Raw genomic sequence first — 13,911 nt, forward strand, 5'->3', positions numbered from 1 at the left:
AGCTGCAAATCCTTAGTGGGTGTGCTAAGCCACTGAGATTTAGGGCTTCATCTCACAGCCTGGCTTGTGGCTTAGCCTGACTCATAGACTAGGCAAAGCCTGAAGAAGGGGCCTCCAAGGGAGACAAACTCCTAAGTGCCTAGATTCTCACACATGTGCACATGTGCACATGGATGCACACACACACAGATGCACACACACATGGGGTGGTGGGAGGCAGACAGGGGAGGTGGAGAAAGAAAGCTTGGAGTACTTGAGAATACTGAATAAGAAGAAAAGATATAGGTGGGAGCTGGGTCACATGAAGTCTAATGTAGGCCACAGTGAGAAGTCTGGGTCTTATACAAACACAATCATAATCATTGAAAGTATTAAGAGACCTGACATGACCTGATTTGCACTTTAGAAAAGCAACTTTGGCTGTTAGGAGGAAACCAGGATTGAAAGGGAGCAAGCAAGGATGTAGAAAGCCAACAGGAGTCTGTGCAGTGGTCCATACAAGAGACAATAATGTCTTTTCTTATATTGGAAGCAGTAGAAATGTTACTAAGCAGGTGGATTTGAAAAATATTTAGATGAACACATGTAGAATTTAAAAATAGCTTGACTGTCAAAAAAAAAAAAGAAATTTTACCATTTGCAACAACATGGATGAACTAGAGGGTATTATGCTAAGTGAAGTAAGTCAATAAGAGAAAGACACGTATATTATAATTTCACTCATATGTGGAATTTAAGAAACAAAACAGATGAACATAGGGGAAGGGATTGGGAAAATAAAATAAGATGAAATCAGAGAGGGAGACAAACCAGAAGAGACTCTCAGCTATAGGAAACAAACTGAAATTTGCCTGAGGGGAAGCCACTGGAAGGGGTGGGGTAACTGGGTGATGGGCATTAAGAAGGGTACTTGATGTAATGAGCACTGGGTGTTAAATGCTTGTGATGAATCACTAAATTCTACCTCTGAAACTAATAATACACTATATGGTAATTAATTGATCTTAAATATAACTTTAAAAAATAGACTGTAGCAAATGAAGAAGAAATCAGAGATAACGTCCAGGTCATTTGGGTACAGGGAGATGCTACTCATAGGAATGGGGGCTACTGGAGCCAAAGTGAATTTTGGAGAGAGTCCAAAGCTTTAGAAATATTAAAGCTGAGATACCTAGAAAAGAAGAGAAGATAGCAAAGAAGCAGTGGACACTCTTGTCCAAAACTCATGAAAGATGTCTGAGCTCCAAATACACCTAATGGGAGACCATCTTGCTGGGTACCTGGTGATGCCCTAAACTCCATTGAACCTGGGGAATAATGAAGTAGAGCATAGCAGACCATAGATCTTTCTTCTTGTCTGTTTAAGAAACAATTGCTATCCTTGAAAATCTGTTGGAGTAAGGATCTTATCGACCAAGATGCTAAGAAAAAATCAGGGTAAACCCCATTCACAAAAATGACTGGTAATGGAGACTGAGTGTGGTATGCTCTTAATACTTCTATAAAGATCTACCCTCTGATCATTCCCACAAAACCCCATTCTGTTGGATTTCATTTGTGACATGTTTTCATTACCTTCTACAGAAGTACATCCTTCAAATGAAATTTTATCTAAGGTGATTGCTATTTCCTTCTCACTCTGCCTTTGCCTTTCGCTCCCATCAGCCTCCAAAAGCCACAATTTCCACCCCACCCTGTGCAAGGGCCTCAGACGCATTTCTTATTCAAAATTTCTTTCTCTCTGGAGGAAGTCAGCATCTGGCATCCTAATTATAGGACACGTTTTAAACCCGGTGAATGAGGCACAATCACAGCTCCTGCTCCTCCCAGTGGGAAGGACAGAGCACTTTCTGGTACTTAACAAGAACTGATTGCCCACAGCAGCTATATGTAGAATCCTGGAGCTGCATACAAGGCAAATGAAGGCTCTGAAGTTCTGCCATCCTCAAGGCTTCTAGCCTCTCTGAAGAATAAGGTCTCCCCTTGGGCCATTCCTTTCCCAGCTTCCTCAGCCAGGTTCTGGAACTGGAAGCCTTAGTGACAGGCTTTTAAACTGTGATTTCTGTTCTGGGGTCTGCAACTAAACGTATTTCCTTGAATCTAAAATGCCATCAACTTAATAATATGTTGTGAGGGTAAAAAAGAAATATTATCATATCAATTACGTGACATATCCTAGGTTCAAAACATTAAAGTGTGAAAAAAAAGTACATTTTGGATTCTAATAAATATAGGTTTTTCTAACAGGGAGGAGGAAGAAGTTTCCATAAAGGAATCATTCTATTCCCCTTACTTTTGTTTCTCCATCTATAAAATGGGTATGGGTAAAATAGGTAGAGGACTACATAAAAGTAGTGGTTATTTCCTTGAGCAAATCCAATCAGAATAAGTGGGGGAAATAACAAAATAAATAGGGAATTGGTAATAAGTTTGTAGTATTGAAAATTTTTCCTTGATCTAGTAGAATATTTGGGAAATGGATAGGAAGCAGTTTCTCTGGATTTTTTATTTAATTCAGGTTTGATGAAAAGCCTTTTGTTGTTTTGACACTTCTGTGGGAAACCAACAAAGAACTTGCAAAACATGTTAGCAGCATTTCCTGCATTAGTAGGTAAGCATCGAATAATGAAAATGATACTTTCTCTATAATTGGTGATGTTTCTGAACCTGGTTCCCCCAATGGCAAAGGGAGATATAGAAGGTCTAGGACAGTGTTGTGATAATGGGCCAGCAGTTTTTATTTCAATAAAAGTAGGTCCATGTTAGTGCCTATGAAAAATAATGTGTATCAAACCCCTAATTTCAGATGTCAGTGTCATATCAGAGTTATAGTCAGTGTTATATCACTGTTAAAGTCAATATTTAAGCTTTAAAAAAAGCAAGTTGACTTAAAACATATTGCATTTAATAAAACAAATGATCTTTGGGTGTGGTAAAAATTGGAAAGGTAATTCAAGAATGATTGCAATTTGGGGAAAACTGATATAATTGATTGATTTAAGGACATACTAACCCTTGGCTACTCTAAGGTGTTATTGTTTGTTAACTAGAAGTCTAAGAGGAAATTATTTTGTGAGATTCATACATTTTGTAGGGCTCAGGGTAGAGTGTTTTAAAAACTCCTGTGGTTAATTGAAGACCAAACTTTCTTAGATACCAATTAATTTTAATATCAAGACAGTGTACTGTTTATCAAGAATCTCAGTGTAGACTAAATTTAATTTTATAGTTGTTTGTTTGTTTGTTTTCCCTTCATGGTCCTGCTAACTGATACACTGTTTAAGGAACTGGACATGAAGGGAAAATAACTCTCTAGTCTCCACTTACTACTACTTTCTAGCATTCCTTGAATTTTCTTCCCATTTTTAAAATCAATATTTGCTCTAGCCATAGGACACTTGTAAATGTGGCTTCTTCCTAGGATGCTCTCTTACTTTCAGACACAATGCACACATACACACCACACACATACACTTATCCCATCCCCCTGATCTCAGCTCAAACCCCACCTCTTCAGGGACAAGGCCACACCCCTCTGTAGTGCAATCACGTTGGGCCCTTTTCTCCTTTGTGACACTTATCATGGTTGGTGAATATACAGCTGACTCTTGAAGAGCACAGGGGTTAGGGGTGCAGACACTCCACACAGTCAAAAGAATAAGCACAAGTCAAAATCTACATATAACTTTTGACTCTCCAAAAACAACTACTAATAACCTACTATTGACTGGAAGCCTTTTGGATAACATAAACAGTCAATTAGCACATATTTTGTATGTCATACGTATTATATTCTTTGTTCTTACAATGAAGTAAACTCGAGAAAAAATATTTTAAAAATCATAAATTACATTTACAGTACTGTGCTGTATTGAAAAAAAATCTACATATAAGCACACACGAGTGGTTTAAACCCATGCTGTTCAAGGATCAACTTTACATTGATTTCTATGAGTGTGTGTTTAGCTTCTGAGTGCCTCACTAGAGTGCAAGTTCCAGAATAAAAGAAATGGATGGGTGGGTTTTACTCACTTAGTACAAAACAAGAGTTCAATAAGTATTTTTTGGTTCGAAGAATGACTGGTTGATTGACTCCTTCACAGTGAAAATGGAATTTGCTAAAGATGGGGTTTCCTTGGTTTGTTAAAATAAAAAAGTAAAGGCCTAGGGTTAATTGGAATGTGGGCCAGGCTAGATGGAGAAAGTTGGGGAACAAGAACAGGATTTCTCAGTAAACTGTAATTAATTCAGTACGTTAGGTTAATGGTCCACCAAATAGAAATGTACCCCCTACCATCTAGAGGACATTCTGCCCAGGGGAAAATGATAGTGGTACTAGAAGGAATTACTACTTCCAACCAGAGGGATCTGAGTATGAATTAGAAAAACTAGAAACTTCTCAAGCTCATTGTTAGTGGGAGGTACCATTTCAGAAAATTAAGAGAGAAAGACTTTGTAACTGGATGGACCTTGTCGAGTTGCTTCAGACAGGGCATTCCCTCTAGGCAAGCAGTAATAAACCACACCTCAGATAAAAGGATTACACAATACCCCCTTGTTTCCTGATCTACTTTTGGAAAGAAGTTGCTTACTTGGAAGAATGAGTAAACAGTGGGTTAAGGAGCAGCGGTCCCAATAGGTCTTCGCCCCACCTAACCCATTCCAGTAAGTTTCTGGCAGAGCAAAACCTGGGATTCACAGCTCTCGTCAGGTGCTTTCCCTGCCTCAAACTCTTCAAGACTCCATTCTACTCTCAACACAACAGCCTTAACAAGCCAGCTGGTTGGGCTCCGTGGGGAGCCTGCTTCTCCCTATCCCGCTGCTGCTCCCCCTGCTTATGCTCTCTCTCTGTCAAATAAATAAATAAAATCTTTTTTTAAAAAAAGGGGGGGAGGTGCTCCTGGGTGGCTCAGTTGGTTAAGCCTCTGCTTTTGACTCAGGTCATGATCCCAGGGTCCTGGGATTGAGTCCTGCATCGGGCTCCCTGCTCAGTGAGGAGTCTGCTTCTCCCTCTTCTTCTGCCGCTCCCCTTGCTTGTGTTCTCTCTTATTCTGTCAAATAAATAAATAAAATCTTTAACAAGCCATCTGGTCCTTGTCTGGCCCTCCAGCCTCAGCCCTTGTACTTTGTCCCATACTTCATGTGCTCTATAGGACACTCCTATGAACTTTTTTTTTTTGTTTCTAGAACCAGTTCTTCTCCATGGAACACCCCTGCACAACCTTCCTACCTAGCTAAGTATGTATATGTATATATGTATACACACACATGTACAGACTTGGACATTATTTTCTGAACCACTGAAACATCTTGCCCCTTTACCCATAACTACTTTAGGATTAATTTTCTAGGAACAAGAACATTTTCTTATATAAACCCAATATAATTATTATAATAGGGAAATTTGACATTACTAAAATGCTATTACTAATCTTCAAATAATTTTTAAATTTTATGCATTGTCCATTTATGTCCTTTATACCTATTTTATCCCCCCCAGGCCAGGATCCAACCCAGGATCACACATTACACTTAATTATCATATCTTTTTAGTCTGTTTTATTTATTTTTTATTTTTTTAAGATTTTATTTTATTTTTTTATTTGACAGAGAGTTAGAGAAAGATAGATCACAAGTAGGCAGAGTGGCAGGCAGAGGGAGAGGGGCTCAATCCCAGGACACTGGGTTCATGACCTGAGCCAAAGGCAGCCCTTTAACCGACTGAGCCACCTAGGATCCCCTTTTTAGTCTGTTTTAATCAGAAATAGTTCCTCTGCCTTTTTTTGACCTTTGCCATTTAATATCTTTAAGGTAAGCTGATTATTTTGTAAAATAATCCCCAGCTTGAGGCTTTTCAATGTTTCCTTGTGACTACCACAGAAATGATGCCATGTCCTTGGTACATCATAACAGGAGGCACAGAATGTCAGGTTATACCATATTGGTGATTTTGCTTTAATCTCTTAGATTAGGTGGTGCCTGCCATGTTTCTTTACTGCAATGATTTTTTTTTTTTTTTTTACTACTATAATTAGTAATTTGGGGGAAGATATTTTGAAACTATGGAAATATTCACTTCTTCATCAAACTTAAGTCTACTTGTTTAGCATCCATTTTGCATCTGTTTTATTTTTAAGAAAGCTTATTTTATAGTCTGAATAAAGAAAAGCAAAGGATATGATATGAAAAATGGACTTTTTAAACCACCCCACCTAAAATACCTGCATCTCCCATATCAATTCAGTCTTCCTTTTTGAAGTCCTTATTGTCTAAAATTGAGAGAACCCTGATACATATGGCATTAGGCACGGCAAGATTTCTCATTTGCATTTTCAACCCTATTCATGAATTATCTTTTCATTTCCTTTTCTTTTACAATAATAAAAAAAAATCCTTGAAAGGAACATTTTTTTATAACGAGAAAGAAGATATACGGTATTATTTCTGGCTTATCATATGTCATAATATTGCTTTTGGTCACATTATGATGGGCATCAGTAATTGCATTTATTTTTTCATGCTTGCTACAAGAGCTCACTTAAGACTCTGAAGAGCTCTTCTGGATTGAAAATCATTTGGATTGATTAAACTCATGAGGAGAATTATGATAAGGGTCAGATCATATGGGCATCAGGAAGGTAAAATATTACCATTTAAACTAGAAATGGAACTTTTTCTCCTTTAAAGAACCATATTGTCAATGACAGGTGAGATTGTTCATTGTAAGATAAATAATACCTGATACTTACTGGTCTATTTATTCAAAAGAAAATCATCCTGTGAGCCTAAGTGAGAAGCCCCATTATATGCAACTTCTTACAAAGGATGTCTTTGAATAAAATCCTTCAGGGTCTTTAAGTAAGAATGGCCAGAGGGAAACTTGAAGGCTTGCTTATAGGTTCTATTAAAAGAGCTCAGGAACTGGAATATCCTAGATAAAGCAGTATTTTGTCCCCCATCTAGGAGGATCATCTGAAAAAGTGCTCAGTTTCAGAAATCACCAAATGGAGTTGGAGAGGAAGAGAAGGGTCTCCCACCCTCACACCCAGTCAGCCACATTTAAAAAAAAAAAAAAAAAAAAAAAAAAAAAAGGTGATGTCGCCAGAACAACATTCTGTACAGCACAGTCACCTCAGGCCAAAGTTTCCTAGGAAAGAAACTGTCTCCTCTTGTCTCCTCTGTCCCACCTATTACTCTCATTTGAGGTTCTGACTACAAACAAGGTTCTCCAAAATATCTGTACCAGAGAATTTTAGAGATCGAGAACACTCTTCCCTTTAAGATATGACTCAGCATATTTTTATGTACTATTTAATTCACTCCTTACAAAAAGCTTGTGAATAAGACTAGTTTTCCTCATATTACAGTGAGGACACTGAAGACCGTGAAGGTGAAGGGACAGCTCAGTATTAGGAACAAACCACAGATCACATTCTGACCTCTGGGGGTCGTAGCCCACAGGGCTATACCTTTCTGGATAAGCCGAACAAGGTCATCAGCACCCTCCCCCCATCTCAAATACTTTCATGGTACTTAACACTGTGTTAGTTGTGTATTATTTACATGATTATTTGCTTTATGTCTCTCACTCTTGAACATACGGTTTATGGGGATTGAACCTATTTGGTTCACATTGTATCCCAGAATCTACCTTGGATGGATGGGTAAACAAGTGGGTGAGCCAATATTCCACTTATTTTCTTCTGACCATGGCAACTGCCTGTGTCTATTTTCAGACCGTAGCTTGCTGTCAGAAATGGCCCTCTCAGTGGACTCATCTTGGCACCGGTGGCAGTGGCGAGTCAGAGATGGCCTCCCCCAGTCTCCATCAGAAGTCACACCTCTGTTGTCCCAAGATAGAAGGAGGCAAAGCTACAACCTGACACAGCAGCGGGTCGTGTTCCCCAACAACAGCATGTGCCACCAAGATTGGGCAGCGGTCTCCAGGAAATACTCTGGCAACAGAATCTGCACGACCAAATATACCTTCCTCACCTTCCTGCCTCAGAATCTCTTTGAGCAGTTTCATAGGTATGCAACCAGTTGGCCGAGTAATATATGCTTTAACCAAGTATTTGCTGGTATTTCTGAAACAAAGATGCTGCCCTCGGAGCCACCTAGCCTTTAATATCCAAATGCATAAACCTTGAAAAGACTTGTCATTCATTTGCTCATTCATTCATTCAATAAATACTAGATTCTACTCTGTGTTAGGCCATGCATTAGCTGCTAGAGATACATGCGGGGAAGAAAAGAGAGAGATTGTCCTGACTATTTTCTAGTAGAAGAGATAGACATTAATTTTAAGAATTACATAAATTGATATAAAATTAGAACTTAGAGAGATACTTCCAAGGAGAGGTATGTGGTGATCTTAGAGTGAATAGGAGGGAGATCTGGCCTAGTTAAGAAAGTCAAGAAAGACTTCCAGGAGGAAGTGACAATTGAATTAAAGTAACCTGAAAGAAGAGAATGCATTAACTGGATAAAAACAGAAGTCAGGAAGGGAGCCAGGGGAATGTTCCTGCCAACAGAACTTCATAGTGGCAAGAAGGAGCAAAATGCACTTGGAAGACTTAAAAATGTAAGCCATACCTTCAAGATAATATATGAAAGATCATCTTTTATTTATAAAGCAAAATACATACCAAGCTATCATCCTAAATTTTGTAATTACTATTACAAGCTATCATTTATTGAGCAAGCACCATGACTGAGAACCCTCTATTGTGTATGTAACAAATATTATCCTTTGTAATATTTATATGAGTCCTTAAAAGTAGGTAGTACTATCCCCATTTTATACAAGTTGAAACAAGCTCCAGAGGGTCACACAACTAGTGAACAATTCAAGTTTTAATGTATCTAGATTTGGCTAAAAAGCCCTTACCATAATTCCAGGTGACACTGAAAGAGAATATCATTTCTGTTGGTAAGGGACAACAGTAGGGAAGAAGGAATGAGGAGAGTATATTTTCCTCTCTGTGGTTTTCCCTCACACTTTGCTTGCTCCTTCCAGATGGGCTAACCTCTATTTCCTGTTCCTGGTGATTCTGAACTGGATACCCTCCATGGAAGTTTTCCACAGAGAAATCACCATGTTACCATTGGCCATTGTGCTGTTTATCATCATGGTCAAGGATGGCATGGAGGACTTCAAGAGACATCGTTTTGACAGAGAGATCAACTGCTCCAACATCTGGATATATGAAAGGTAGGAGAAATCATTCTTCTGTTTGCTTTCTTGCAAATAGGTTATACATATTCACCAGCCTTTTCAAAGGGTTGGTCTCTCTTCTCACATTTTATTTTCTTAAGTTCACTTAATTCAGTGGCTCTCAACCAGGGCAGTTTTTCCCAGGAGGGAACATTTGACAATGCCTGGAGACATTTTTGGCTGCCATATTGGGAAGGAAAATGCCTGTGCCATGCAGGACAGCTGTCCACAATAAATAATGTCAGTGATATTGAGATTTAGATATCTTAAATTAACATGTATAAACACTCAAATTATTAAATACAAAATGTCATATTATTAATAGTACAGTTGGAAGCTCAAGAATTGATGTCTAAAATTGACTAGATCGGGGCACCTGGGTGGCTCAGTGGGTTAAGCCTCTGGTTTGGCTCATGTCATGATATTACCATCCTGGGATCGAGCCCTGCATTGGGCTCTCTGCTCAGTAGGGAGCCTGCTTCCCCCTCTCTCTCTGACTACTTGTAATCTCTGTCTGTCAAATAAATAATTTTTTTAAAAAATCTTTTTAGGGGTGCCTGGGTGGCTCAGTGGGTTGAAGCCTCTGCCTTCGGCTCGGGTCATGATCCCAGGGTGCTGGGATCGAGTCCCGCGTGGGGCTCTCTGCTCCGCAGGGAGCCTGCTTCCTCCCCACTCTCTCTCTCTGCCTGCCTCTCTGCCTACTTGTGATTTCCCTCTCTCTGTCAAATAAATAAAATTTAAAAAAAAAAAAACTTTTTAAAAAATCTTTAAAAAAAATTTTTTTTTTTTAATAAAAATGACTAGATCATCTCAGGAGACCAAGTTTAAGAGCAGCTCTTTGGAGAGTGAGTGACAGGCTATGTCTCCCATACAAGAAAATGTATACCATTTTTTTATATATACCATTTTTAAAGCATCTGAGGCTTCTTGTTTTTAAAACTTCACCAGGTAGGTTTTAGGACCTAGAGTTGGCACACCTGCTCTTGGCTGCCTGGGTGGAAAAGGAAGATCCCCATGGGTGCTGTCGATATTCCAAGAGGCGGAGTCTCAAGAGGTAGAAGGAAGTGGCCTGGCAGGTGCACACCTGTTCTCTGCAAGCTTTTTCCTTGTCATTTCTCACCTGGCGTTTGTAAACCAGCTTTTTATTTTTAATCTTCCTTTTGAAAGAAGAGAGAGAAATTTCCAGCAGAGAAGGCAAGTAAAAGATGTCAGGGACATGACTCACTGGCAGCTCAACAATGGGACTGATTAGGGAAAAATTCTTTTATGGGGAACTCATGTGCCGTGCTATGAGAATTAAAGAGACGAATTGAGCCGAGATGAGAAAGGAAGGGAAGAAAGGGCGGAAAAGGAAAGAAGACAAGAAACGAGTGGTAGTCTCCAACCTGCCCTTTGAAGGATGGTCCTGCAAAGAGAATCCCAACAGGCATTATTGTGGAAATCAAATTAAGACCAGCAAGTACACTGTGTTGTCCTTCATACCCAAGAACATCTTTGAACAGCTACACCGCTTTGCCAATCTCTATTTTCTGGGAATTGTGGTTCTGAATTTTGTCCCTGTGGTCAATGCTTTCCAGCCTGAGGTGAGCATGATACCAATCTGTATCATTCTGGCGGTCACTGCCATCAAGGATGCTTGGGAAGACCTCCGGAGGTACAAATCTGATAAAGTGATCAATAACCAAGAGTGTATCATCTATCGCAGGTAAAGCAAAACCCACTGGGGAAGTCTTGTGGGCCCAGCTCTGATATTTCTATGGCTTCTGCCACTACCGCTACGGTTGATAGAGAGGGAATAAGGAGAGAGCATTATTTTATTTCAGTGAAGCTGTTTAATTCTCCACAGTCAGAATTGTGATCTAAAAGCAAAAACCAGATTTAAAAAAAAAAAAAAAAGTCTTGAATCCATTGCTTAATTTTTATAAAGATTTTTATTTATTTATTTATTTGAGAGAGAGAGTCTGCAAGCGAGGGGAGGGAGAGGGACAAGCAGACTTTGCACTGAGCATGGAGCCCCAGGCAGGGCTCGTCTTGCAACCCTGAGATCATGACCTGAGCCATAACTAAGAGTCAGACACTTAATAGACTGAGCCACACAGGCACCCCTTGAAACCGCTGTTTATTAAAATTAAGAGATCTTTATTATGTGATATTTTCTTTGGTGCTTCAAATGTGTTTAACATTTAAGAATTTTGCATAAATTTTCATCCGCCCTTAGTCTGGCGTTACTATGCACTGGAGCATATCTGGAGAACTTTAGATGGAACAGGCATCACTCTTTTTCAGGAGAGCTGTAGAGCATTTTTGTATTAGATGCACTGGAGACACACACTGCCTGAATCAAACTGCTCATTAACTACGTGACCTTAGGCAGGTGACCCAAACTCTCTGAGCCTCATTTTGTCACCTATAAAATTGAAATCCTTCCTGGGGTGATCGTGAGAATTGCATTACTGGAAAGTGCTTAGCACTATGCCTGATATATAATAAATGCTCAACACACAAGCTGTAATTGCTTTATTTTTAGACTATAAAACTCATGTTAGCTCCATCATCAAGGCTTTCCTTAAGATTTCTCTTTGATGTCATCCCAACAAAAGCAAAAACTGTGAACCACCTGTCTTGCCACATTTTTTAAAGTTATTTCATACATGCTATTGTTTTACAAAGATTCCACTGATGGTTGTTAGGGAAAGGACATGCACTTGGTCAGTCATATCCATATCCTTCTTTAGTGAAAGAGAAAAAGATAAGAGTTGTTGTAGGTCTTAACTTTATGACTGCACATGTAGCCAACAAAGAAGCAAGGGAGTCAAGTCTGGGCTTGCAGAGCAACTGCCTGCCATGACTGAGAGCTTTCTGGGCTAGCAGTCTGAAGCCATTGATGACTGAGTCGCGAGCAGGGACGGTCTTGACTTTTTTGGCAGATGAGGAAAACATCCATCTCTCTCAAAGGGCACCATCCCTCTGACTTTATCAACCTCAACTCAGCAGAAGTTCTGCCATCACTTTGGTCACTCTTAAAATGAAAAGGACTGGCTTCAAGGTGTGCGCTACAGCATTTTAGTGGCTTCCGTCTCAGGAGGGTTTCTATTCCCCAGGGAAATGGAGGGTGACCGACTTGGAGCTGGCCGATGAAAGGTTTTATAAGAGACCATTGAATACAAGGGACTCATTTGTTCCAGGGCACCTCTATGAAAAACTCCACTCCCTCCCTCAGCAGTAGCTGTACTTCTGGTCTTTTTGCTTGCAGGGCCACAGCTGCATGTCTAAAGAAGTTAATCGGAAGTGTGTGTGTGTGTGTGTGTGTGTGTGTGTGTGTTCAGCTAAATCTAATTGTCTTGATTGTTGTTAGCACACTGAACACCTAGAGATGAGATTTAGTTGTTCCTCACCTTTGAATAATAAAATTATAAAGAGAGGGAAAATAATTGTCAGGTTGCCTTTCTTTGAAGAGACTGTCAACCAGTCCACCCCATCACTTTTTGTTTGCTCCTTTTCTCCTTTGTTGTTTTTCTCAGAGAAGACATACAGGGGTGAGCCAGGAAACTGTTTCTTTAGGGAAGAATGAGTGTGGACACCTCAATTAGCCTGATCCTATTCTCCCTCATCTGCCAGAAATCCTCTGCTCTAAGCCTCCTAGAGTCATGGGCCTGTTCCTGGGGATAATCTCAGTGTTGATCAGACCCTAGACTGACCTGTGCTGGGAGCTGGTCTGACATAGGCCACACTGTTGTTCTGTTCTCCAAATAGCTTCCAGGGAACAGTGAAAAATGGAGGCAATAGCAATCCTAGCAAAAAGAGACCTTGGTCCACAGGTTCACTGGCAGTGAGGGACATAAGAGGTTTTATAATAGCAGTATTTCCCAAAATGTATTCAGTGGAATAATAATGACAAAGAGGTAGTCTCTGAAAAAAAAGGCATTCATGATCAAAAAATAATACATTGGCCCTCCTAACCTGTGTTCCACGAGGGAACTGAGAAAAGAGACACCATAAAGAAATCTGTCCATCCTTAACTCCGTGTTGTTCCTAACTTACTTAACTTGGAAATTTTTTCTAACATATATTAACATCTCAGTTTGGGGAATTTTACCTTCTTCAATATAACAAAATAATTGACTACAGGGCCAGGCAGGTAATTGAATGAATGAAGTGGACTAGATACAAAAAGGAAAGCGATATTATCTGTGTACTAACAAGTGGGAACAGATCCTCCGCATCAGTGCTAGGATGAGCGAGGGAATGGTGAGCACTCTGGCAAACGGGGGGACCCACATTCTCATATCAGGAAGCAGAGCTGACCACCATATGGAAATACAGACCTAGGGTTGCCAGATTGTCTGAATTTTGTTAAAAGAGCTTAGAAGTTAGCATTTTTATTTTAAATAACCTGATATTTAAATGAAATAATCTGATATAATTTTTTCAAATACTTCATGCCCATTTGTTTGGCCTGAAGTTCTTATTTTGCCTGTGAGTCCCTAATTTTCAAACTTTGCTTTAGCCTCTGGCCCTAGGAATCTGGAGTCTCTGAAAAAGAATAATTAGATTCTTCTTTTGAGATTCATCTTCAGTGAAGGAACCTCTTAACCTCTTTGCGCAGGGATGGGGTGTAACTTTGAAGTGAGAATACAGGCCTGGTATTCAGTAGGTCTAAACTTGAAGCCCACATCTATGACTGACTACTAATA

General features: G+C 39.6%; 1 protein-coding gene across 3 annotated transcripts in view; it reads left to right on the top strand.

Annotated features, from left to right (window-relative positions):
- Window positions 1-13,911, top strand: part of ATP10B (ATPase phospholipid transporting 10B (putative)) — a 257,557-nt gene that overhangs the window by 148,727 nt on the left and 94,919 nt on the right. For 2 of the 3 annotated variants that reach the window (XM_032337124.1, XM_032337123.1), the window contains 2 exons: window positions 7,737-8,031; window positions 9,020-9,214. In XM_032337124.1, coding sequence (XP_032193015.1) covers window positions 7,757-8,031; window positions 9,020-9,214 — 470 coding nt within the window. In that variant the 5' untranslated portion in view covers window positions 7,737-7,756. Of the gene's footprint in view, window positions 1-5,196; window positions 5,239-7,736; window positions 8,032-9,019; window positions 9,215-13,911 lie in introns of those variants that run through there. The other variant, XM_032337125.1, reaches the window with a different exon arrangement.

This window comes from Mustela erminea, chromosome 3 (assembly GCF_009829155.1).
Source record: "Mustela erminea isolate mMusErm1 chromosome 3, mMusErm1.Pri, whole genome shotgun sequence".
Taxonomy (NCBI): domain Eukaryota; kingdom Metazoa; phylum Chordata; class Mammalia; order Carnivora; family Mustelidae; genus Mustela; species Mustela erminea.